Below are 26,542 nucleotides of genomic sequence, written 5' to 3'. Positions count from 1 at the left end.
ATCAAATGTGAGTGACAGGTCACTGTCATGTAACCCAAGGGTGCAAACCTCTTGGGCTATTTTTTAGTTCTTAATTTGGTTACTCTCTGTAAAACATGGCTGGAGATTCAGCGCTGCTGGTGTGGATACACTGATTTATTTGGGATTAAACTGGTCCTGTACATCCACATTTATCATCAATAGTTCCATACAGAAGAGTATAATGAGATCTTTGTAGCTAATCTTTATGGGCTTCTTTAGGCCAAAAAAATTCCCACAAACACTTTCTATTTGTCCTTCCCTGTATGATTAATCCCTCATTTCATATCCATTTTCAAAATGGAGATACCGTGCTGGGAGATCCAAATCTTACCCTGGGAAGGCAAATAGTGCGTATTTCGTACAATAAGTTCAATTATGGACATTATGAGATGTGATTACCTACCCAGTTAATAGGGCAATGTTTCAAGACCACGCCTGCAGGATCCTTGGATCGCAGACAACTACTGTGTTTTTCAAGGTGTTACTTTTCTTTCTCTCATTCTGGGATGAAAGAAGGCTTCTCCTGACACTAGGCATTGGAAGCCCTATGTAAAGCATCCCTCTAGTAACAGATATGCAGAGACTTAAAACAAAAACCAAACCAAAAAAAACCCAGGAAACAAAAAATCCAGAGCTGGACAAGGTTTGAGGTGTATTGCAGGACAGCACTGCAAAATGCTGCCAGTTACTAAGGAAACTGCTTCAATATCTGCTCACAGCATCACTGCTCTAGCCACTACTTCCAGCTGCCCCATTCCACGAGCATCAAGTCTTGAGGAATACTTGGTCTGGAAGTGAAGCTGAGTAGCTGAGGTACAGAGGGACACAAGAAGCACATTTGTTTTAAATGAAAGAAAAGTACAAATATCAAATATGATGGTGTAAATGCTCATGTCTTGCAGTGAGAGCAAAAACCACCTCAAATCAGCTGTACTTGGAGCTCTACTGGAGAGTTTTGCAGCTATCCAAATCTAGCAAAAAGTGCCCATAGAAAATCGGAAAAATTCAATTATTCATGAAGCAATCGGGCAAATTCTGTTTGGGATTTCCTATTGTAGAAACATGCATCACTGAATCTCCTTTAGACAGACACCAGCACTATCAACAGCAGACCGTGAGACCCTGTGTTCCAGTGCCTGCCTACAAAAGGGTCAACTGCATTTGTTTAAAGTCTGGTAGGAAGGTAGTAAAGAATAACCAACAGTCAAACAGGCAATACTTCAAAGCAAATAAAAAATGCAGTCACCTATGGCCCTAAAGAAGGCCCAAAAAAGCCAGATGGCCTGTGCAGGTATTCCACATGCCCTGGAGGTACTGTTCCCTGGTGGACAGTCATCTCCTTTTATTACAGTGGCTGTATCAATTCAAACGGCTGGAGAGAAGGCAACTAGAGCAGACTTTATCATGTCTGTGATATCATCAAACCCCACTTAAAGCCTACTCTGGAGGCTGTAAGTGGACCAGAATGATGCAAATGCCTTGAGCTTTTGCCCCCTGCAAAAGTTTAAATGCCTCAGAGTAGGAAGATTTGTCTCTTTTTTGAACTGAGGTGGTGAGAGGCAGAGGGTGAGTGTGGATTTAGCATCCCAAAATATTACATGTTGATCACTGGATGTTCCCACTAAAAGCACTTTTTTTTTTTCCTCAAGGTAATGCATCTTTCTATCTCTGCCACTCCCTGGAGAGATTTGTAGCAAAGTGTGTGCTGTCTCTCACAGTTGTGCTTTGCAAAAAGCAATTCCTAGAGCAGGAAGACAAAATTATTTACGACAGAATTTCGCACATTTTTCTGGGTGCTTAATGAAGCTTGAACTTGAGCAGAGCAGAGAGACTGCTTATTGTTGATTTTTTTTCGAGATCACTGCACAACAAACAGAAACTGAATAAGCAATTAAGTCAACTGGCTCTAAAACTCATACTGGCTGAGGATTAAGGTAATTATGTCTGAGCTTACACACATTCACTGCAGCTTTATTTCATTGCAGCAAGTCTTGCCTGCTTGCTTGTTGCTGATGTCATTCTAGAACTGATCTGAGTTGTTGTCCTTCTATTAATTACCAAAAAGGTTACAAACACAAGCTCTCCTTGCTATAATATAGCTATGTTATTTTTACTACATGTTCAAAGGAGATGCAGACCTCTTTTGCTAGGTTTATACAAACAGATCCAACTGCTTCTTCCTGCACCGAAGAATTTACAATACTTTAGACTTAAGGGATCAATTAAAGTAATACACAATAGATGGGTTTGGTATTGTCATACAGTGATTTCCCTGTCAAAGGGGGCAAAAAAAAAAAATCTATTTTTAAGTCTGTGTGAAAAAAGAGACTCTGGGAAAACAGTATCAGTCTCCACAATATTACTGGCAGGGCAGTATGGATTCTTCACCTTCTGGGTTACAAATAAGTTTCCTTTTAAATGGCTGGAATGCAGGGGAGGGGAAAGGAAGGGAACCCCCCCACATTCTCCTTGTCTAACAAGGAGCCACAGCGTGAGAACCACTCCCTAGCAGAAGTAATCTGTGATTGACAATGGTTTTCTTTGCAGCCAGGGCTAAAAATGGTTTAGCTGCAAACAGACAAATGCAGAACATTTTAAGGCTCTTCCCAATGGCTAGGGCTGCTCATACAAGCACTCAAAATGCAGGGTGGCACCAAGAGAGCACCAAGCTCCAGAGTTCCTGAAAAATCAAGGAATTCTCATATCAGGATATGAGCACAAACACAAGAGAAAAAGAATACCTTGTAATGGGCAAAATAGCAGGGGCAGATTCACAAAAACTGGAGGTTTATTCTCTGGGCAGTTCAAGCATTTATATGTGTAATCTTAGGCATCTAGGCAAGCTGCTGTACTTGGCTTCACCCTTCCTGCCTGAAAACTGAAAGAGAAATACTCTCCTCTTCACAGAGAGCATGAATGTGGGGAAGGCACTTGGTACGACCGGGGTGGGAGCTCTGCAAACAACCAGAACAAAGTCTGCGACTGATACAATTTCCCTGTACTCTCAAAGTCAGCTCTGAGGTCTACAATAAAATGAAGGAAATTAGGTGAGGCGTGACAACTTCAGAATTTCACTGGGAATATGAAGGAATTTTATACTGAAATATGTAGAACTGCCTTGTGCTGATATTAATGATGAACATGTTTGGAGATGAATGCTCTATACACTGGGGAGGCCACCTGAACTAAATAGGACCCAGTCCCAAACAATGCAGATTTCTAAGGTCCTAAATGAGTGTTTTGTAAACATGTTGATTAGTAACTGAAAGAAATCTTTATTTTAAAAAATGAAAACCAGAAGAGAAGGGCAGTGTTGACAGAAAGATCATAAATCATGGAAATTCTATTATGAATCAAAACAACAGATGTAACATGAACAACAACATCTTTTATAAACAGAAATTAGACTGTTCTGTTTCACTCACTGGAAAGGCTAATATGCCTAAAATAAATTTCCCTGAATCTCTCATTAATGTTTTACGGTCAGCGTTGACCGGCTGTTACAAAAACCAAAATGTGGATGATTTATATCCCAGAAGAGTCACTAACCCCAAACCACATTTTCCTGACAGACCTGGTATTAATAACTATAACCACCCTGACTATATTCTTCTTGCAGCGGAAGAAGCCAAGTGCAAGTGATTCATACATCGGTGATTTCTTGCTCTATATTCACTTTCCTTCTCTTTTTATTAGCAGGCTTACTGACTGCTTGAGTCACCAATTATCACCTTAAGCACCAGGCAGGAACTAAATTATCACAGTGATCCCTCCACAAAGCAGGCATCACACCATGTTTGCTGGGGCCCAGATACCTCAGACTTCAAACAGGAAATGACTTTGTCCTCCCCATTTCATGGTGTGAAGAACCAGAGTTTCTGGGATGAAGGAACTTGTCCAGCCCAAAAACTCTCTGGGCTTGCACTAATCTATCTGCTACAGCAACAGATAAACCACAGTTTATCAGTCAATGTATCATGTAGAGGCAAGACTGAGTGCCTGCCCTTCGTCACTGACAGTGGGAAAAGCAGGATGGCCAGATCATGGTTATACTTCCATGTCTGATCACATGAGGGGGAGAAGATCAGCTACTACTTAAGCCCTTGCATGGTGTGTATTGTTACTGGTAACTCTCTCATTCTGCAGCTCTGGCTCGTGACGAAACAAAACTCACTTAACAGTATTTACAGAGCTGCTTCTAGATTCTCACTATCACCACAGAAAACTGATCATTTACAGGGAGCTTTTAAAGCCTACTATTAACCCTCTGCATAATGAACAAGTAAATTCTGCACCAGCTCTTGCCTAACTTTTCCAGAGTTTTTCCCTGCTGTAATAACATTCAGTTCAGTGGTGAAACCTCTGACTGATACCACAGTGAGAGCATGTCATCACACATGAAATTAATGAACAAGGTCTTCCCAACCATCTCTAAATACAACATGAAGAGAACGTTTCTTTTTAATATTCTGTCCCTGTTTTGAGCAGGTAAATCAAAACCTGGCAACTTCCCCGTGGTCTGACATGATCCTAACGTGTTATTTCTGCTGAATCATGTTGCACTAGCTGGGCTAATCTCAGCTCTTTCCATCCTGCCCAGCTTGAAGCCAACCTTTCACTAACTCCTTTGTGCCTAATCACACAGTCAGGGTGGAGGTGGCTTCTCAAATGATGGATGGAAGTACCAATGAGAAGCAATGGAAAAATTTTGAATGACACGTATATCTTAAGATCGTGGTTTCTCTATTGCAGATAAACAAAGAAACTCTAAAATACTAATGCTGTTTTGGACTTCATAACTTTTACTTATTCAAAACCCATGCAAACAATCATGTATTAATAAAACAGCAATTTCTGCATAAAATTTTAATTTAATTGAATACTTCATCCTTCCCTTTCTCTCTCTATTGATGCATGCTCATCTTTCTAGCCTTTTCCAGGAGTTTTTTAAAAGGTAAAGCTATAGAGTTTAAATGTCATTTCTCCAAAGGTACAGGGTCAGTACTTGGAAATGGCTACGCTTTTAATTAGCCATAGAATACATAACATCAGATGACTTAGATAACAAATCATGACACGCACAGGAAACAATATAAAACACACTTCATTCCCACAAAATGCCACCATTATCCCTTCATAAACAGTTTCTCTCAGGAAAAGGTGAGCTCACAAATCAAATCCTTTTTTTTTAGTTTAAATCTTGCAAATGCTGTATTACAGTTGGTTACTTTAAATGACTCTGGTCTACATAAGATAAGCCTCTGTCCCATTCAGATCATAGCAAATGAGAGGATTTGAACATAAGACTCTTTGCCTGAGGCTATTCCACTATGCCACTTGGATTTTTACACTTCAACAGGACACTGGCATTCCTACTACAAAAAACATTGAAACAAGACATTTCCAATAATCTTCTAATCCCACCTCAGAAAACAGAAATCTCACAGTCGTTTTCTAACCTTACTTCCTATAACAGTACAATTAAAACCTGCAGTACAAATGACTTAAGTATAAAAACAACAAAAAAAATCCACTGGAAATGACATCCTCATTACATGAGGAGTAAGGTTAATGAGGCATTACCTTGGCAGGTCCTTTCATCTGTGAGCAGTTTATAGCCTTTCTGGCAGCTGCACTCAAAGCTGCCAACTGTGTTTCGGCAGAAATGGTCACAGCCACCATTGTTTACCAAACACTCATCAATATCTGCAAAGAATGAACAGCAAAAATTTAGTTCATGACAGAAATTCAGTCATTTAGGGCAGAAATACAGGAATATACTCAGATCCCCAAGGAGGCTGCTGTCCCAGTTGGGAACCAGGCTGATCAGATGTGTCCCTTCCCAGACCTATCTCACAAGGCTTACAAGGAGAGCTATGGGCTGAGCTGTTCAGGAGACAGAGGTATTTCTCTCAGAACTGGAACCAACAGATGACCCAAGCTGAGGTACTTTGGTGTTAGGGAACATTCAGGGAAGTTTCTCTGTAGATGGAGTGCTCTGCCTGACAGCAGACTTCAACCTGTGAAGGACGTGAATCTTTTACCTTGTATAGGAACTATCAAAACATAAGAACACATGAAAAATTGAAATAATAACAAACATGAAGTAAAAGATACTTGAATTCTGAAGAAATGCTTCTATTACCCTTACACAAACAAATGCAAGGATACATTTTTTCAGAATGAGCATTATATGCTATTTTGCTGATTATTCAGTGGCACGGTGGCACACAGTGTCACCTCTTTTCATGTGTCAAACTTTTTTCACTTGGTGTAGCAGAAAAGGAACTAACTGTGAGTACACGTGAAGGTTGCTTCTTCAGTTATTCTGAAGGCAGAGCACCTATTGCCTTTATTTGAAAGCCATGTATATATATATATATATATATATATATAAGTATATATATATGTATGAAGGACGGGATCAATGGCTCTTACTTCAAAAAATGATGACGAAGTGGACTGATGAACTTGGTAAAACCTCTGTTCTGAATTTCATACTGATGATTCTACTTCGTGCCCCTTTTAACTTCTCCCAAAGGTCTTGAAGAACTGGGAATGACCAATCCCTTTTCTAATCCATAAAAGGTTGTGCAGTAAGTATATAACAGGCCAAAACCCCTCATTTGAAATACAGGGCATCTTTCCATCCTTCCTTGATTATAAAACCATGGATCCATGTTTATTCGAAAAAGGAAAAAAAAAAAGTACTTTTACTTTTTTTCAGGAGAAGAGCAGTGCCAAAAAATAGCTCTTTTTATGAATACATACAGTGAAGAAGTAATACGACATTGAGCCTTGGCTGCCCACTTCTGGAATTGAAAACGAGATCTTTCAGGAAACTAAATGGAGAGTGATGTTTTCTTTTGAAAAGCTTCTTGCTATAAGAGCTTTGAAACTTTGAGGTAACAGCTGGCCATTTAAAGAGCAAATCTTGAAAAATGCAAATCTAAATGCCAAAAGGTCTAACATATGGAGATGGAAATTTATCAAAACCATCAAGATGATAGTGAATGAAGGGTGTGTTTTAAAAATTATTTGAATTTAGGAGGATTCTTAGTGAAAGTAATTCATCCATTTTTGGAAACATATGATTCCAACATGGGAAAGTGGCATGGCACTTACCACATTTCTGCATGTAAAATATAAACAGCAGCAAGAGGAGTGAGGTGGTAAATCTAAAAACTCTAACAGCTAAGAGGCAAATTCAGCCATCATTTCTAAACAGCACTTTGTTACACATACCCTGACAGAAATATGTCCAGGACTCAAATAAGCAAGAAATTTTTCTTGTTATATTGTTATAAAGGTTTTCTTATGAATTGCAGTTAAGACAAGGAGACAGGAAATTTGTTCTCAGACCCTCTGAACTAATACCTCTGCTCATTACTTTTGTGTCTGGTTCTGCAGAGGAGTGGCTTTTGCATTCAATCCAATTAAAAGAATGAGGGTAAATTGTAGGCAGCAGCTGTGGAACGCCCTGAATGCTTTGCACAAAGCCAGCTCAAATCTTTGTGTCTCGGGTAATGAAGTTCCCAAAGTGCTCCAAAATCAGGAGTCTGTTTGTTGTCTGAAGTGCTCCAGTTCTGGCATTTGAATTGCCAACAGCAGAAAACCCTGAGCTTCCAACCTGATAAATCTGATGAAGAACACACTGAGGGTCACTCTATGTAATACCATGAGGCTGGAGGCAGCAACCCTTTTGGTTTCAGCTGTGATCATCTGCACAGGTCAAGATGGCAGTGAAAACACAAGAATTTTTGGCCCAGTTCCTGCAGCCTGGCATTTCCTTTGGTAGAAGTGATTCCTAACAGCTCTCTAATGTGCAGCTGGGACTGTGGTGTGGGCCTTAGAATGGATCACCACAAAAGGTCCCATCCTTCTGCACAGCACAGGTGTACCTAACTACAGTTCAGCTTGCCCTGACAAAACTGTGGGATAAATGGAATTGTGAATTAAAATTACTAATACATTATGCATTGTAAACACACAGAACAGTCATCCATCATGAAGAAGATATCTTTTACCAGTGATAAGAACAATATGACCTTCGGGCTACTCTGCTGCCTGAGAGAAGTCAAAATTACTTGCAGCCTGTCAAACACCATTCTGGAGTAACGATTGATGTTTTAAATGATGGCCCCTGGATTTCACATGTTAAATTCCAAATTCCAATCTCTTTTCAGGGTCTCTCACGACCATAAGGGGCAAAAATGAAACGCCGATGACATCGGAGTGTAGATTTTAGGCTGTTAATAACTGTAATTCCACTGACAATGAAGCATATTAGCTTTACACCAGCAATTCTTTGGAATAACTCTGAACCAGGATCTGGGTAAAACCTGGGAGAGTCCACAGGAAAAGAAAGTATTTATTCATTTCTTCTAACTGGAAAACATGACATGACCTTTTGAAACAGGAACCATCAAAACAGAATAGAGGTCAAAACTGTTAGCTGCAAAAACATTCTAAATAACATAAACAGTGCCAGTCTCTGCTTTCACTGTATTTCTTTCCATGGCCATAGCGAGACTGACAAGGCATGTAAAAATTATTTCACTCTGTGGAGAGCAGTACATTGCTGCATTTTACTTGGAAGAGAGCAGTATCCAACTGTATGTATCACGTCTAACTGGTTCAGAGAAATTGCAAAAAGTCTGTATCCCCACTATTTTTATTTCCTTGGCTATAAATAACTTGTGTTATGAGAAATATTCCACTGTGTGAGAAGGTGAGGCCCCATGTATCTTTAAACTCACTGGTACCCAACTTTGTCAAGTGCCTCTTTGAACTTCTCAGAGGGGTAAGCATGTCTGCCTCTCATGCAGGGGAAAAATACACAGTGGAAACCCATTGTGGTGTCTCTACCAGCTTGGACATTATTTAGTCAAATATTCCCCTACTATTATTGGGACCGTCTGTGGAGCAGTCATAAACCTGCTGTCTTCAAACATAGTTCTCAAGTGGCTCCTTATGATGCAGGCTGCAGAAGAATAGCTCCAACTTCCCACAGGCTCTGCTGCCCTTTATCCTCAGGAACACAAAAGGATGGAAAGAACTCTATTCCTCCATGGGGGCTGTACATAAAATGCCCTGATGATACTGTGAGAGTCATTTCAGACTAGGAGGTCTGACGGGCTTGCAGTGCATTGGCAATAAAATCCCAAGGGATTTCTCCTAATACAGCAACTCAATATTGTTAAATGATACCTTGCTCATACAAGTTGATGATCTGCTACAAAATACCAAAGGATGTGGCAAGTACAAACGGGATATGTGCAGATATGAAAATACAGGCCAATGAGAAGCCACAGAAGCATTAAAAATTATGGTCAAAACTGTCAGGTGAAGGTATGGTGTAACAGCCAACTCAGCACTCAAGCCTCCTGTTAGCTCTGAAAATGGTTCCTTCAATTCCCATGCAATTAATTACAAACAAAAGCAAAGATAAGATTTGCAACAAGGAAGCTAACACCTTCTTTAAAGTTGTAATATTTGAAGGAAAAAAAACCCAATCGCAAATATTTGTATGGAGATGGAGCTCAGCAACACCATCACAAAAGCTGTGCATCTGTGTGAACCCAGAGACAACCCGTGGGTTTGTAAATATAATATAATACAATATAATATTATATAAATAATATAATAGTAATAATAATAATATATAGTATTATTTTTTCTGAGGATCTCAAAATGTGAGGGAGGCAGTGGAATCAGCTTTGAATAAAGCTCTTCAGCTTTAAATAGAAGTATAGGAACTCAGAGACTTTGTGCTAAGTTGTGCAGCTACAATTTGACTCGGCTAAGCAGGCAGACTGTTATTTTTCTTTTCATGATCTTTGAAGGTTAATGGGAATGCCTGCTCCCGTTCCACTTACACTTTTTGAAGCTCTGCTCAGTGTAATGCATGTTTGGAAGGAGCTGGTTCTGATCAGGGTGCATGTATGCACTTGTGTGTGCACATACAAACCCACAGAGATTTGCCTCACTGCATACAACCCAGGGAACAAATTAAAAAGTAGGGATTTTAGGTAACTTAGAACTTAACATTTCACATAAGCTGCTTAAAGGCAACTGAAAGGGTAATCAACATGCTATGTGCACTTAGCTGTTGAACAATGATGGAGATGGAGATTTCCAGAGCCTCATCAGAGGCGGAAGTGAGGATCCTCCTTTCGATGGCTGGACAAATATTTGAACTGATTGTGTCCGTCTAATCCTTTGCAGATTTAAAATGCTACCTAGCTCCAGGAAAATAAAATACTCCCAGATCAACCTAAAATAATTACAGAAACTTTATAACCTTCTTGGTTTTAATAATGAAAGCCAGCATGTTGGAATTAGTAATGCTATTACCAGTGTATAGTGGACATCAATATAAATATATTTTCTTCAAGGTGGGCTGGTTCGCTAGTTCTTGTTATTCCCTGATTTCCTAATTTTTCCTTGCTTTTCTTTCCTTGTTCTTTCTCATGGTTTTACAAATCACCATCGTCCCCTAAAAACTGGAACTAGTGTTGCCTTGTTGACACAGATATTAGTTCCCTGATGCACACAGACCACAAAGTACTTTATAAAGCAGCCACAAAACTTTTTAACCCCATGCCAGAGGTGGGGAAATAGAGGAACAGAAAAACAAACTAACTCATCCACACTTGAATCCAAGCCCAGTGTACAACTCAGCAGGTTACCCTGGGGTGCCAATCCGGACAGGCTTGCACAAAACACCTTGTACTGCATGCTGTTCTACATCACAAATATTACAGAGACACCAATGCTCAGACTGAAATAATTTTGATATTTGCCTGCCACTTCTCAATTAAACTTGTAAACTCAGGATTAAGGTAAGCATAAGCTACCAGGCTCCACTTGCAATACTCTAAAAGTAATATTCCATAGCATCTTAAATGCATGCCAGGGATATAAGGCAGAAAGATAATTTCAAATCCTCAGATTCATTGAATCAGTGCCACTATGAGAAAATCTAAATAAACGTAGAACACAGGCTCTGCTGTTCCATCCAGAAGCATCAAGCCAGCTGTAGTGTGGTTAGTTTCCAGGGAGCTGTAAGTCCTAGTTCCAATTTTGCAATGGATGTATCCAACATTTGGGCAAGGTGTTAACACTTCCCTGCTTTACCTCATCTTAAAAATTGGGGATTGGCAATTATCACTCGGTATTTTCAGGACCAATACTTTAAAATGCACTATTATTGAACAAGGTGTTATGAATCCAAGTCATTTGCTGTCAAAATTTTTAAGTCAAATTACAGTTGTTTTTAATTTCTGGTCTGGGCTTCGGAATGGTTTGATCCAGCAGCAGGTTCCATGCTGGTAGCACTTTGCACTGGAAGATTTTGTGAATGTCTGCAGGACTTTTAGGGCCATGTTTACTTTAGGAGGTACAATTGCTGTTCCACCACTCTACCTGAAACTGCACAGTTCCCTGCCTCTCACGTTTCAGGGAGGAATAATTCTGTTTATGCAGTGCCTTCTACTTGAGGATTTCAAAGGCCAGCAGCTTATTATCTTCCTTACATTAAACCTACACAACACTTCTGCAGGAGAGATACATTTAATTAATTCTTCTTTAACAAATGTGAAACTGAGGCAGGTAGGGTAGTGTGTGACTCGCCTGCATCAGATAGCTACAAAATGAAATAAAGCATATATTATAGCACCTCTAATTTGAGTTCTGTGCTTCAACAACATCCTCATTTTCCCTCCCACAGTGCTAATTAACTGTAAAGTATGATAGTCATTACTGACTATCTGGAACTGAAGTTCCACTAAGTAGCAAATGAAGACTCTCTGTTTAATTAGCTTTATAGCTAGGTTGTGGGACAAGGCATTTTCCTAATTAACAGGATTAAATCTAGACTGGGCAGACAGGAATGAGTGTAATTAAAATTTAATCTCCCTCATCCTGAAAACAGGCTGCCCACAAAATAGAGAGCTTTGTGTAAATGCTCTCAGAGCATGGAAAGGTTGAGGCAGGTTTCAACACATTTCCCTCATGTCACTTTCTCAATTTTCACCTGTTATCTTCGCAATTTCACGAAGAAACCTGTCTTCCAACACAGATGGTAATCTGTCACATATGGATTTAGGTGTCAGCTATTCTCCTCCAGGACATATCCACTCTGACATTATCCACCAACCAATCAATAAAAGAGTCTGCCAGGCTGCCAAGAGATCAATCACCTTGTAAAACAAACATTATGTCCTATTATTTTCTTATTACAGTTAATTAGATTTATAAAACACAAAAACCTTTGCAGGTGAAAAACTCAGAAATGCTGTCATAATAGGTTAGGCCCAGATTTCTCATTTGTAAAAGGGAAGGGATTTACTAAATCTAATGTGAAAAGAAAGGATTTTCATTTAAAAATTTTGCTGAACACTGAATTCTTTTCTAAACTTAAAAACATGTTAGTGCAATGCTATGAACCCAAACAGTGCAAGCTGTCTGAGGCTGTGACACCAGAATGTGAAGGGCACTGGAGACATAAAGATACAGACTGATAGTCTTTTACTGTCTAGGCTGAGCTAAATGCTAGAACTACCCCTCCTCCCCACGGCCTCCCAGCCAAAAGAACAGATAGACCTCACAGAAATCCCAGGAAATAAAACTACTTTCCTCCTCCTGTATAATTTTATCAGTCAAAATGCTTTTGTCAGTCAAAATGCTTCTTATAAAACACTGGAGAGGAAGAAATGAGTGTGCTGTTAAATCTCCCATGTGTACTTGGGGACACCAAAGAATGTCTCTCTGTTTTTTACAGAGCATGTGGAAACTACAGGACATCAAATTCTGGGAAACTTGGCTGTACCTGTGGCCATGTGAGTGAGGACAGGCAGAGCTGGAGGCTGTGGGTAAAACAGGGGGAGAAAATTGTGCAAATACATTGGGCTGACTGCTTGCCTACCTTAATTATTCACACAGCCACTACCACCAGAATAATTCCGTGTGTAATGTAATTATTCACACAGCCACTGCCACCAGAATAACTCGATGTGTAATGTTTATGCGGGAGGAGCTGAGGCAGAAGAACTAAATGGGCTGCTGCAGGTTAATAACAAGAATAAAAGAGTCAATTCAGTGTTTCTTAAGGAGTAAATCAGACAAAATTGTGGGGCTGACATCCCTGGGCATTTTCTCTCTGCTAGGTGTCACTAAAAACAAGGCCTGGCTCTTACTCTATATAATTTTTCCATATAGGCTGAATGGAGAGCAAAGGGGCAAGTGAGCTAACTGCACTACTGGACCAAGGTACAAGAATCCCTAGATTTAGTGTATTAACTCAATTTACATTTACTCATGGTTGTTTTCATTTACCCCCTTGGAATTATTATCTGCTCAGGAAAGCTCTGTGCTTATTTCCAAGAATCTCAGTTTGCTTCAAGGAAAGTGTTTGTTTAATCAAATAAAACGGGTATTAAGGACAGTTAAAGGTACTGATGCTCTCCCTAAAATCCCAGTGAAACTGTGTTAGGTTTCCTGGAATAAAGCTACTCCTTCTGAAAGGGGCACTTGAATACAATTAGCCCATGATAATTTTAATAGCTCTTAATGAATCAAAGAAATTTGGATGCTGACCAAAAATTAACCCTCCAAATTTTTTGAAGACACTGCTTCAACCAACCAGGGATCTGCTCTGTACCAGGGAAGAGAGACCCATCACTGAGAGCAGGATCTAGTCATATTAAAAAAAAAGAGCTGTATTTTATGATGAAAAAGGCAATGATAAAAGAATGAAAAAAATACTGCAAGTTTTGAGTGTTGGGAGCTATGATTATGTGAGTAATCAACTCCCAAGTCACAGAAAGCACAGCACACTTTTCCATAATATACCATGCTTGTTGATCCTCAGGGGGCTTTATATTGTTGAATAAATGCAAGGTCTTTTCAACAACTGAAATGCAAAATATGACCCTCTGAAGCATTAATTTAAAGGATTTGGCATTTTCAAAGGGGAGGTTCATGAAGACAAATAACAACTGCAAGTTTCTAGGGAACAGGGATATTGCCTAGTCATGAAAAAACCCCTAACTTAGTACACATGAATTTATTTTGTGGGGATAGATGGAACCCTTGGGAGGGAATGAAACAGAATGAGTTACATGGCAGCTGACCCAAGTCTGCAATTTTTTAATGGAAGATAATTTGTTATATTATATTTGTCTGTCATGAACAAGTCTACAGCAGACAAATGAATTGTATCTCTTTGAGCCAAAAAAACCCCAAACCCAAGGCCCAACTGAAAACCTAAATGGCAATTCCCTTAAAAACAGGGAAGGGGCAGTGAAAGTTTCACACATATTCTGGGTTAGATAAATTTGCAGCAGCAATTAGAAGGATTCTGCTCTCCACTCTCTCTCTCTTTTTTTTCCATTCCATTTGCTTCTTTCTGACAAATTTTCAACAGTGTTGGTATCTAAAACTTGCATTCCCTTTTTTTTTTTTAATTAAAAAATCATGGGTTTATCATTTGATTTTTCATCACTGTGGAACTTCAAATGTCTCTATGAAAGCCTGAATCAATTATGTCTCTAAATCAAACAGTAACATACATACTCCTCAGTCAGTGTCCAATTGCTCATCTTTTCTGGTCCCCACACTAGGCTTCTGACCACTTCCACCTTCCACCAAGAGCTTTCTCCGTCTTTTCCTCCCTCAAGTCCCACTCATTCACTCACTTTCTGCTGGTAACCAGCAGCTTTTTCCCTCTCCAACATCTCTTCCACTATTTATGGTTTTACCACCAACTCTGCTGAGCCTTCTCCTCGCTCAGATACTCTCTCACCTATCTTATCACACACCAACAGTCAACTCCCCGCTTGCTTTAAAAAAGTGGGGAAAAAAAGTAGGAACCTAATTTTGAGTCACCTCCCAGTCTTAGAAAGTTTTGAAACAGCTGCTTCCAGGGCAGCAGTGCTGGCCCAGATGGTTGTGGTTCTCTTACTGGACAAGACACAGAGCTTTCTACTGAGCTGCTACAGCTGCCTGCTGGATGCTGTTATGTTTTCCTCACACTGGATTGATCTTGTATGTTCTTTGTCTTGAGACCTGGATAACATCGATGGAATAGCAGAAAATGACTGCAGCCTCAGCAAAAAAGGCCTCAATGTTTGCTTCTTTAACCCACATTTAGGTAGTTTTTTTGAAAATGCTTTTGTAGCTACCTCAGAACTCGTGCTCTCGTCCAAGTCTAATCCACCTCTTCTAAAACAGGCATCTCTTCTGATAAACTGACCTTGATTATTGTTGTCCCATTGGTTACTCCGTTTTCCCTCTCTCAATACTGATCTTTGTGATGGTTTTTTTGGACACAGACGGTCTTACACCTCGCTTAGAGTCCTATCAAACCAAAAATAACCTCAGAACTGCCTCTGTATTTTAATATTCCCTTTTAGCTTTAGTTTTTCATTTGTCATTCCTAGCAAATAAGTTCCCTTTTGTCTTCTTCTTTCACCAACTACAAGTCTACCTGTTATCTCTTCTGCAGGCACGTGGTTGATTCATGTGCCAAAATGTTCCCCTGTAGAAGCATTTAGTGGGTCCAACTGTAAGAGTCTTCTTGAGGCTTTCCCAAAGTGCGTGTTCTCAGAAAATCACGCCAGTACTCAAGCCCTGAACAGCGCCGCTGTTTTCATGACAAAATTCCTAATTTTCCTCTCATTTAATGTTGGTTTCGTTACTTTTTCTTTGGTTGGGCAGACACATCTATTTTTTCATAGCATCAAGTCACCCACTGGCTGCCTTTGGTTTACTTGTTTGTCACAAATGCCTCTATTTTTTAAATCATATGGTGTTGTCAGAAAAAGGAGTATTGGGAAGGGGAAGAGACAGGGTGATCCAGCTGCTGCAACATTTTTCAAAAAAAGTCTGCTGGTTTCTGTAAATCAGTTGAGCAGTTTGGGATTCACACAAATCTGCCTTTACCAAGAAGGCTTCCTGCTTGCTTCCTGAAAATGGCATGTGGTCTCAAAACCCTTTAACTGTGCAGAAGTACTGGAAAATGGTCAGAACTTGTTTGTCAGAAGGCAATTTTAAGGAAGTTCAGCTATTTTAATGGAACATTTAATTGCACATTTAATCTGTGCATCAAACATATATAGAAAATATTATTTTAAATTAATGTTTTTGTTCCTCCTAAAAGCACTAGGCTAATTGCTGCAGAACCCACATTTTCACTACTATCATTCTTGACATCAGTCTCATGTTCATGAATTAATTTAGGTGCCAACTTCTCATGCAAGGCAAAGATGTCCCTCTGTCCATGCAAAAAATAAGAGATTTTTGTATTTTTTCCCCTTGTTTTTAGGATAAAAGACAGACCTCAGCCTCAAGATTTGCATTTGCCTTATGATCAGCATAGAAAGGGCAAAGGTATTTTTTGTTTTGATATGTGGCTGTAGTGGCTTGTGATTACACCTGATCTCTTCTGTTTTCTGACAGCTTTTTGCTTGCAGGTACAGGGAAGCAAACTCAAATGGTGCTTATTTTTGAACATGCACTTATTTCTAGCTGCAAACACTGGGAGGGTAAGTTGCTGTAGCTTGAAAGCAGAGTAGTGTAAGGAATCTGATAGAAGCAGAGCTGCTTATAATGAGTTATGAAAACCAGATCTTGATTTGACTATTGGGAAGTTTATTCTTGCCTTAAGTTGATGAGAAGTAGGGAGAAAACCATCTGGAGGGAAAGAATGGCTCAAAATGAACCACTTCAGTAAACCCTGAAGGGTTGTTAAAAGACAACACATACTTTAATAGCTAACTTCTAAAACTCTACCCCCTGACTTGGGACAGCTTGTGGACTGGCTTTGACAAAATCATTTGGCTTTGGTCTGTCATTGGAAAAAATCAAGGCACTCTGATTCCTCTGGAGTAGGGTGTTTTTCAGAGGGAGGGACACAGAAAAAAAACCAGAGAGGGACTAAGAATTTGTCCCACACTGACTTCCACATCTGAATGGACACCACAGGCCTCCTTGCACCACTGTATTAACACTTTTTCTAATATTTTGCTTCTGTTGCTGAGCTCAAGGAAAGGCACTGTATTCCTTGTTAGACTCTGAGGGGAAGTGGAAAGCGGAAGCCAGTTTAGGGATATTATCAAGGCAAGTAAAGTGGGTACTCTACAGGTTGGGATTAAACTCTTCCCATGTCCTTAGGAGCATGTTATTGCAATAAGATATGAGTTCAGACGGTGCCAGCTGTCCCATGTTATTTCCCAGTGCACATATCCCTAAGCTTGTACAAATAGGAGGTAGCTGAGCCATATGATGTAAGACCTCTAATCCCATCAGGAATTACCAAAGGCTGACGTGTTTGTTTTCCCTTGGATCACCAATTCCTCTGGCTAAATTCTAGAATGCAGTTCACAGAGGGGTTCTTGAGAGCAGTACAAGGCATGAGGTGCAAAATAGAATTTGATGTCCCCTGAGGGCTGATGCATAGAAGAGAGGACAGAGATTCTACTTGGGTATCCACAGTGGGAACAACAGTGGCCTTGAGGATCAAATGAAGAGTCACTGAAGGTGGAGTCTACACAAAGGCCTGAGGATGACCACCTCTGCTTTAAAAATGAAATAGCAATTTTCAGTGCCTTTTCTACTGAGGTTCTTGACTAGAAATCCCATGAGCATTCAATTTTCTGAAATGTCTGACCATTTCTGAAATGTTTTCCCCTAAAAAGTCAGAAGTGTATCTGACCTATCACCTTAAAACATTTGCACTATTTGCCACTCCCAAGAATCCTGGTTAAAGTGGTTTATGTGCTCAGGTCAGCTTCTTCATAGAGAGTCTAAGCACTCAGTGTATCTCAATCTCTTTCCATTTGCAAAGTTGGGCATTTTTTTCCCAGCAGAGTAAGTTAAAGTATGCTGAGAGTAATCCTGTCTTTCTCCTAGTTACTTTTGACAGACTCTAAGCAACATGCACATTATGGCTCTGGGATATCCCAGAGTGATCCAGCCCAGATACCTTCATTTATGTGCAGCAAGCAAAGAGAAGCTATTCATCAGCTTAAAGGAAAAGCTGCCCTCACTCCTTGTCACTCTAACTTTGACTAAGGTAAGGCTAAGGGACCATTTCCCTTATGCTCCTTTCCAAACCAAACTATGAATATAAGGCACTATTTCAGCAGAATGTTACAAAATTTAATGTGCTATACACCACATTTCTCTGGCATGAAGCACTAGCATTATGAAGCAGTGTCAAATGTAAAAGTACAATCACTCTATTAACTACCTAAATTCTCTCAAAGATAAGACATGTAAGTACATGGCAACGGTGCAATGATCAAGGGAAATGTAATCAGAAGAAAAGGGAATAAGACAAGCAGGTCTCTGCCCTTTCTGGCTTTGCCAGATGTCCTCTTCAAAAACCCACCGCTGCTTGTAATTTTGAAGCTGACATTTATGCTGACATTTGCTAGTACCATAGCATTCTGACTGCAGAGGAGGTGATGACTGCCAGCAACTTCTTTCACTTGAGTTCTTTCACACCATTTGCATATATGCTTTTTCCCTTTTTTTTTGCTTTGTTTTTGAAAAAGCACTGGAAAATAGTAATGGCTTGTTATGGCTAATGGCTCATAACGCGTACATTCTTCAAAAATCCTATGTGTCTAATGTGGAGGGAGCTGAACTGACCTCTTCACATGTGTAAAAAAAAAATTTCCCGTTGCTAGAGAAAGGTGGGCTGGAAAGAGCTCTTTTTGTAAGGCCCAGGACCTGCTCTAAGGCGACTGATACTCCTTTCACTGCGTGGAGCATCACAGATATTGCACACACTGCTCATGGGAGCTGCACAGAAAGAAGCTGTGGATTCAAAGGAGGAGGAGTCTGACAGCTATGAACAGATTTGCCTCTAAATGGGAGTTTAAACTCTTCAAGAGATAACTGAAATTCCTTTTCTTTAAAATGCTGCTGCATGTGAATGAATTCAACCAAGGAAAACCTTGTATTTGGGTGACTTTGGGTGACTTTGGGTCACTTTGCAGCTAACGAAAAAACTAGAACAGTGCCCAACCAAAAAAAAAAAAAAAAAAGTTCATTCACATGAAAACATTTGGGCCTGTCTTGTATTTTTCTCTTAGGTCAGATCCATCTTAGTTCAGGAGGCCTGCTCCAAACCTACAGTCTTGACTCTAAAGGCATTGGGACACTTGTTTCAAGAAGTGTGGTCATAGGAGCCATGAAAGTTTTATGTGCCTTAGTGTAAACTTGACTGATGCATACATTTTAGAGGTTTTCTTGCACTGGGGTATATTTTACTGTCAAATTTTTACTAATATGTAGACAAAAAGTCAAACTGATCAGGGATATTAACCAAACAAAACCTGAGTTTATCAAAAGTACTCCTACAGCATAAACATTGCATTTAGGCAACAAATGAAAAAAAAAACCACCGCTCTGAAATTCATCTAATCAATCACAATGAAATAAAGGTATTATCATAATTCAGGGAAGCTAATAGTGGATGTACCAGATTAACAACTATATCTTACTAGTAACAAACAGTAAAAGTAACCTGTGTTCTGTCTGGTGTTCTTTTTTAAAAAAGAGGAAACATTTTCAGTTTCATATGAATTGATTGGGACTGACAAGATGCAATTCTAAGTGCTTTAGTCAATTTAATCTGATTTAGAGGAAAAAAAGCTAAAACAAATTTTAAGTAATTTCGATTAATGGAAGTATGGAGGAAATCATAACTGTTCACAGATACTCTGTAGCCAGGAAATGAAGCCAAATTGGCCAGCTAAACTGTCCACTGTGAGCTTTTCACTTAGTGTTAGTGTGTTCTGAATGAAAAGAGAGGAAAGTCTTCAATAACTGAGTCATAATCTTATACCAAACTGATGTCAAGCATTAATTTTAAGCATTTAATTTAATGAAATCTTTCAGTTTGTATTTAACAAAACATGACATACTTTCTTTCATTGAAACTCATTCTCTAAAAAACTCTTTTCTTACAGAAACAATTCCATTTTCAAAATTTAATTCACTTTCAGGGTTTCATTTTTTTGTGTCCTCAAAACTAATTTAAAATGCATTTTCCTGCTGTAATAGGCTGTAATAAAGCAAGATAAAGTAATTGCTATATCAAACTAGTACAGCCAATGCAAAATTTCCCTTTCATTTCAAATAAACTTCGATGCAGTTCTTTGACTGAAATTTTTCATTCGTCTCTATGCTCCTGCTTTTTTTTTTTTTCCCCCTAGATTGCTTAATGATAAAGGAGGGTACAGAGCTGAGTTACTGGACAGATCATTCACCACTCAGGCATTTCTGATACTCCCACTGCAGCCCAGTCAAGTATTTAAGCGCGTAAGTGCCACATTTCTTTGCTACATCTGAATGCTGAAGGATGGGGGCCTGTTTCAAGGAAGTGGAGAGCCCACCCCATTGCTGGGTCACCATGACAATGAGACAGCAGGAAGGAGAAATGTTTGCCATGCAGTCACATAACCTCAGTGTTACACCGCTCTAGTTAAATATGCCAGACCGCTGAGAAGGGCTGACTTAGTGTCACACAGTGAAGAAAATGCACCATCTCTAGGTGGGGATGTGAAGGGAACTTTCTCTCTCCAAAATACACGTCTGTGAGATCACCTGGGCTTGGCATAGACCTATTCGTGCACAGGAATTAATCCTGTTGCATTTAGTCACAGCTGGTGGCACTTTATGAACGTGTAGTATCACATTGCAACTAAAACTCCCTGAAATTCCAGCCCAGCTGACTATCCCAAAATCCTATTGTCAAGTTCCTTCCCCTTAAGGGTGGATTGTCACAAGATGCAAATCAAATGAAGAAATGAAGGTGAAATGATGCAAAACAGAAAGCCAACTGAACAAAATAATCTGCATCTTGCTATTACAACACATCTATGGGACATTGCAGAGTTAGGTAGCACTTTATGGAAAAGTCATAGTTGAGATGTTGCTTTTGCTCTGTGACCCTTAGAAATTCAGTTTCTCCAGCTTAAAAGTTTTATTTGCTGTGCCATTTGACTCTAGGAGCTCAGCAAGGGCTGCAGCCTGCACAGCTCCTCTGTGTCTAGGTGCAGAGTGCTGTGAAGTCACTTTACTCAGGCACAAGAGTGCCTGGGGGTACAGTTGCTTCGTTAAGTCCCAGGGCAGAAAAGGAGCATATATATCATACACATGGTCCTACATTTTACACCGTGCTAGAAGCTTGTGGCCCTTCCTCTTGCTCTAATTCACAAAGAATTAGAGAAGCCACAAAGGAAGGTCCCTATCTCTCTCAGACATCATCTTTTGCCATCATTCTCAGTCCTTCTCTATTTTAAATCCTGGGAGAAGAATTTGCCCTGGCTCGGCTTGTCTCCTGTAGCTGCCCTCGGGAAATGAGCTCTTTATTATTGGATCCAGTTTGGCAGATGGATTTAAAAAATCTTCAGAAATCTGTGCTAAGTCTAGTCTAGTCTGACTTCACTCCTTTTGAACCCTGCAAGTTTTTTGCAAATGAGCCTCCTGCATTATCAGTTACCCAAGCTGTATCTAGTATAATTAAAATGCTGAACTGATCAATCTTCTCACTGAGGGCAGAACGGAGCTGGATCCATGAAAAGGTCACTCAGCAGGAAGGATGCACAGAAAATGACAACAAGGGAGCTCAGTACCTCAGAACCCCTGGTATGCACAACACAGAGGATATTAAAATGTGGGTAGGAGGCAATGAGCAATAAGCATCTCAGGCCTCTATGTCTTTTAATCTTCAGGCTCCCTTTCTGTCTGAATTAGCTGAATTCTGTGGGATAACTTGGTAGGCATTTAAGGAAGTGACCTACACTGTTTCCTCATGTGTAGCACAATAATCGACAGCATCAAATGAGCTGAGCATCAAGCTGGCATCACCCAGTTACAATGGCAGTAGAAATTAAATAGCATTAATTAGAGGAGAATATGGAACTCTTTCTGGCTAGAATGTCTCTTCTCTTAGCTGTCAAAAGCCTCCATGGTTTGGATTATTAAGAGCCAAGTTGACAGGAAAGCTGAAGGGAATAAAGGAGCATTCTCCATTGTGTGCCAAGCCAACTGAGGGAAGACTTGAGTTCAAGACTGACTTTTAAAAAACAGCAAAAGGTTAATGAACTTTTATCCAAGCACCATTAACACATCTGAAGATCATTCTAATTAGACCACAGACAACACTCTTGCTCTTATTTCACTTCAAGATCAGGTAAGTAATGTGTGTAATGGGGAAAGAATCAGAGATTAAAAGGGTCTTTTCAGTTTCCAGAAAGCAGAGCAATCTTCCACGACAGTGGAGAGTAGTCTTCCCATGTGCTCTGCTGATACTTGCATGTATTCCATGTTAAAACTATCTCCACAACAATTTCCCCCCCAATTTTATTGACATTTGATATAAGCCAGACTGTACTCTGCATTAAAAAAAGGAGCTTGATTCTTTGAGGTACAATGGACTCTCCTTTCTCACTGTGGAAGAGGTCAACCCCTTGCAACACCACTGGAGGCAGATTCCTTGTATTACTTGCAAGTTGCTTTCCTACACCTTGCATTCACTAATATACTGGGAAGGGCCAGGAGAAATATCAGATCTTTAGTCAGGACTCAGTTCTGTACTCTGTGATTTAAATTCATGCCAGCTTCTATGATAGAACTATAGAATGGGAACTGTGATATTGCAAACAAAGTATAGAACAATTAGTTACATTTAAAAGGGTTTATTTGCTACCTTTTGGTGATCAAGCATGTCTGCATATACTCTTTTTTAAGAATTTGTCTTCCCTTTTGTATGTATACTTGCCTTTTTTCTGTACTAAACAATTAATGTAACTCCCAACTACTAAACAAAAACCTGTGGACATTTTGGACAATAAACATTTTTTCCCATTACATGTCTTCACAATGCCTAAAACTGACTAGAGTCCTGATTATTGAACAGAACTATCTAGAAATTTTTGTTAATTAGAAAAATAGTGGTTTTATTTCATTAATTTTTAAAAATATATAACTCATTCCCTTGTTTAAAAAAAAAAAAGGAAGAAAAGCATCAGCAGATTTCCATAAATTACCAGTATGGCAAAAGCACATTATTAAGGAAGTCACCTAGAAGTGAGCTAGAATTACACATTAATAAATTACCCTATGTCCACTTCGCAATACACAGAAGTTCAGATGTTTCTTTGAGTCTTATTTAAGCCTCTTGAATCTAAGCACCTGCAGAATTTCATATAGTAGCTGCACTATATAAAATGGCTTAGAGTGGAAGATGCCAAAATGGACTAAAGAAAATCATAGACTTTCCAATAAAAACATTATTTTTGGTCAACATTATTTGCTAAATTAAACCTAAACACATTAATCATTTTGCTCAACCCACAATTGCATTTTTCAGCTAATATATTAATTCTCCTTCCAATTCCTCTCAGCTTTTCTTACATGCCCTACATCTCTACTTCCCCATAACAGAAAATGGCATCTCGTTCTTCTATATTTAGAAACACAACCTCCCTTAAAATGATGTTCTATGAGAAACCTCACTTGGACATGCTGTGACACCCGATGGACTTGAAAACTGTGCCCAAGAAAGACAGGATGTGACAGCTCTATGATCCCTGAGGATGCTTTAAAGGGCATCCAAGACATAATCCCTTGCTCCTACCACACAGATGTAAAATTACAGCTGCAGGAAACAGGGAACTGGATATATGAGAAATTGTGGGCCAGTCAAATCAAGGAGAGTAAAGAGGAAAAAAAATGCAAGGAGAAAACTTGTGCTGATCACTCTCTTCTCTTCTAGAGAATGCAGAGGAAGGAATATGTGCACACTGACTTTCTCCTGCCTGGTCTTTTCCAGGCTTTACTATCAGCAAGAGGAGCCAAGAGGACATCAATTTCACTCCACCAAAAAGTTCACTTTTGTGTTCAGGACATGGAAATCCTACAGAGCATCCCCTTTGACTAAGGGCTGCCTACAAAAGCTGTGCAAGAAACTTCACTGGTCAGTTTAAGTGCAGGATCCTTTGTGCACAGATTTAAATGGAAAATCAGCTTCAAGAGAGCAGGATCTATCCCAGAAATCTCACAGTGCAATACGTAAGATAAAATTAATTAATTAAATTAAATTAAATTAAAAATGTATATTTCACCATTTTATGATGAAGAGTATTTCCTAAAATGTCAATAAAGGTTAAAAAGAAATGGCTAGTTGCTATATGAAACCATCTGTTTTAATTTCCAGTTGCTGCTTATTTTAAGAAAGTAAGAAAGAATCAGCAGCATCATAAAAATATGGATTCTGTTTCTTATATTTTCTACTCATAAAAAAGGGGAAAAGCAAAATGTGAAAGAGCTTAGAGCTAAGGTATTTGGTTTGAGGATCAGTAGAATATTTCATTTTGTCTGTAGGAATAATTATAGTCTTGATTATTATATAAATATCGTTTCATGTTAGTTCTCTGGCCAAATGTCTAAATTTAGAATTAAGCTTTTTTTTACAACACAGTTTCAATAATAAACATTATGATCAAGCCTAGGTGTATGTTACATTATTAAAAGGCCTCCTTTTCAAGCACTTGGTGGAATCACTGTTACTGTTCTACTATGGCTTAGCTAGTCTGCTGGTAAAAATGAAGATTTATTTTTATGTGGCTTGAACTAAGATGACTGAGTTTTGATGTGTGCTCACCCTTAACTATTAACATTGTGTGCAATGGCAGTTTAAATGTTTTATTTTCAAATAAACAGGCAAATGGACTGTTATTTCTATAAATACTAACAGGATCATGCCCAAGCACTGGGATTTTTCAGCCTGGAGCAAGAGGAAACCACACATTTTCTGTTTATTTTTGTGGGTTTTACTATTTTAAGTAACATCAAGCCCTGGACTGAAGATATTCTGGCATTTCTGGTTAATTTGAAGGAAAAAAAGTAACAATAATTTCTTAGCAAGTTAGGTCAACTTATGCTAAGTCACTGAGTGATGAAAAATATTCTCTGTGACAAGAATATATGCAATGTCCCCCTGGATCTCCATCGCCAAGTCTTTTGCAAAGAAGCTCAAAAGGAATATACAGGAAAGTGGGAAAATGGGGAAATGGTTGATGGATGGCCTGGTCCTACTCACATGTACCCAAAACTACTCATGTGCCATCAAAGTGGGATTGGGTAGGGACATTTGGGAGCTGCCCCTGTCTCCTTAACTGAGAACACATGCTGACACTGCTATTGGATGCTCTTTTCTGGTCTCTTTCCCCTGACCTCAGTTTTAACACACACATGAAAGACAGAATAGCAAGGTTCTCGTGCTGCCTTTGGAGCAGTAAAACCTGGGCATCAGCTGTGTGGTTTAGACTCATGCATCTGTAAATGTTATTTCGGTTTTCCTTTGTGGCTGGCTATTTATCTTTTGAAGGTGCAGAAATGAACAAGTGTCTGGGTTTTTTTCTGAGCAATACCTGGCTTCACTTAGTAATAAGCAGTTGATTATCTGCAGGTAACAAAGTAGTGCTTGAGAATTTTAACTCACTTTCTGAATAGACAAATTCAGACACCATTAGATGACTGAGGTTTTACAAAGGTATCAGAATATCCTTTGAAACTAAAGGCTTTTTGCAGCCCAGAGCTGTTCCTCTAAATCTCTGCTCAGTTTGGAACAGTTTGACCTCTGCATCTCATTTCTTTGCAGTAATAAAACCCCCTAATAAATAAAAAGAAAAATGATTGAACTAGGTAAATACAGAAAAATTAGGGAAGGAGAAAGCTAATGAACTTAATTGCAATCACTATACCAGTATTGCCTCGACTTAAAAAGTATTGATTAAATAACTGAATATTTACATCTTGTACTGGACCCGCTGAAAGCAAATGATGCATTGCAAAGCAAACAGAGGCTGACCTTTGCACGTTTTCCCATCAGGCTGCAGGGTAAATCCAACCGGGCAACTGCACCGTACCCCTGTCGCGGTATCCTTGCAAGTCCGATCACAGCCTCCGTTATTGACAGCACATGTTTCTGCAGAATGAAAGAGAGAGAGGGAGAGAGAGAGGGAGAAAGGGAGTGTAATGAAATGCTCTGGGGGAGGGGAAGGCCACTGCCTCTTTAGGGCACTATTACAACATATTAAAAGCAATATAAGTTTTAAGCAAGGCAACTGAAGCAAGCTCAAGGTCATCAGGGTCCATGTACTGGTTTTGACTGGTAAATCATTTCCACAAGTCATGATTTCTTTTCCCTCCCAAACTGGAGATTTCACTTAATATATTTAGTTACTGTTTTTCAACGGTCTTAGACAATAGGATGGGTTATTACATATGAAACAAATTTAAAAAGAAAAAAAAGTAATTGCCTTTCAAAGCAGAACCAAACATTCTGTTTTGTATCAGTCAATGTGTAGCTGAGATGTTTTAAAGTTCACTTTTAAATGATGTTGTAGGCATAATGAACTTTAAAAACAGTAGAAAGCAAAGCAGCGTGCTAGACTTGGAACTGAGAGTTTAAAACCCTTAGTTAAGAAAGAGTTAATGG

At 39.3% G+C, this 26,542-nt stretch overlaps 1 protein-coding gene across 2 annotated transcripts in view; it reads right to left on the bottom strand.

Annotated features, from left to right (window-relative positions):
* The window catches only part of SCUBE1 (signal peptide, CUB domain and EGF like domain containing 1), a 194,734-nt gene that overhangs the window by 41,855 nt on the left and 126,337 nt on the right, over positions 1-26,542 (bottom strand). For both annotated transcript variants that reach the window (XM_032106283.1, XM_032106284.1), the window contains 2 exons: positions 25,913-26,029; positions 5,605-5,727 (listed from right to left, as the gene is read on the bottom strand). In XM_032106283.1, the coding sequence (XP_031962174.1) occupies positions 5,605-5,727; positions 25,913-26,029 (240 nt within the window). The remainder of the gene's footprint in view (positions 1-5,604; positions 5,728-25,912; positions 26,030-26,542) is intronic.

Source organism: Corvus moneduloides, chromosome 4, assembly GCF_009650955.1.
Source record: "Corvus moneduloides isolate bCorMon1 chromosome 4, bCorMon1.pri, whole genome shotgun sequence".
NCBI lineage: Eukaryota > Metazoa > Chordata > Aves > Passeriformes > Corvidae > Corvus > Corvus moneduloides.
This window is presented reverse-complemented; position numbering and strand designations above follow the sequence as displayed.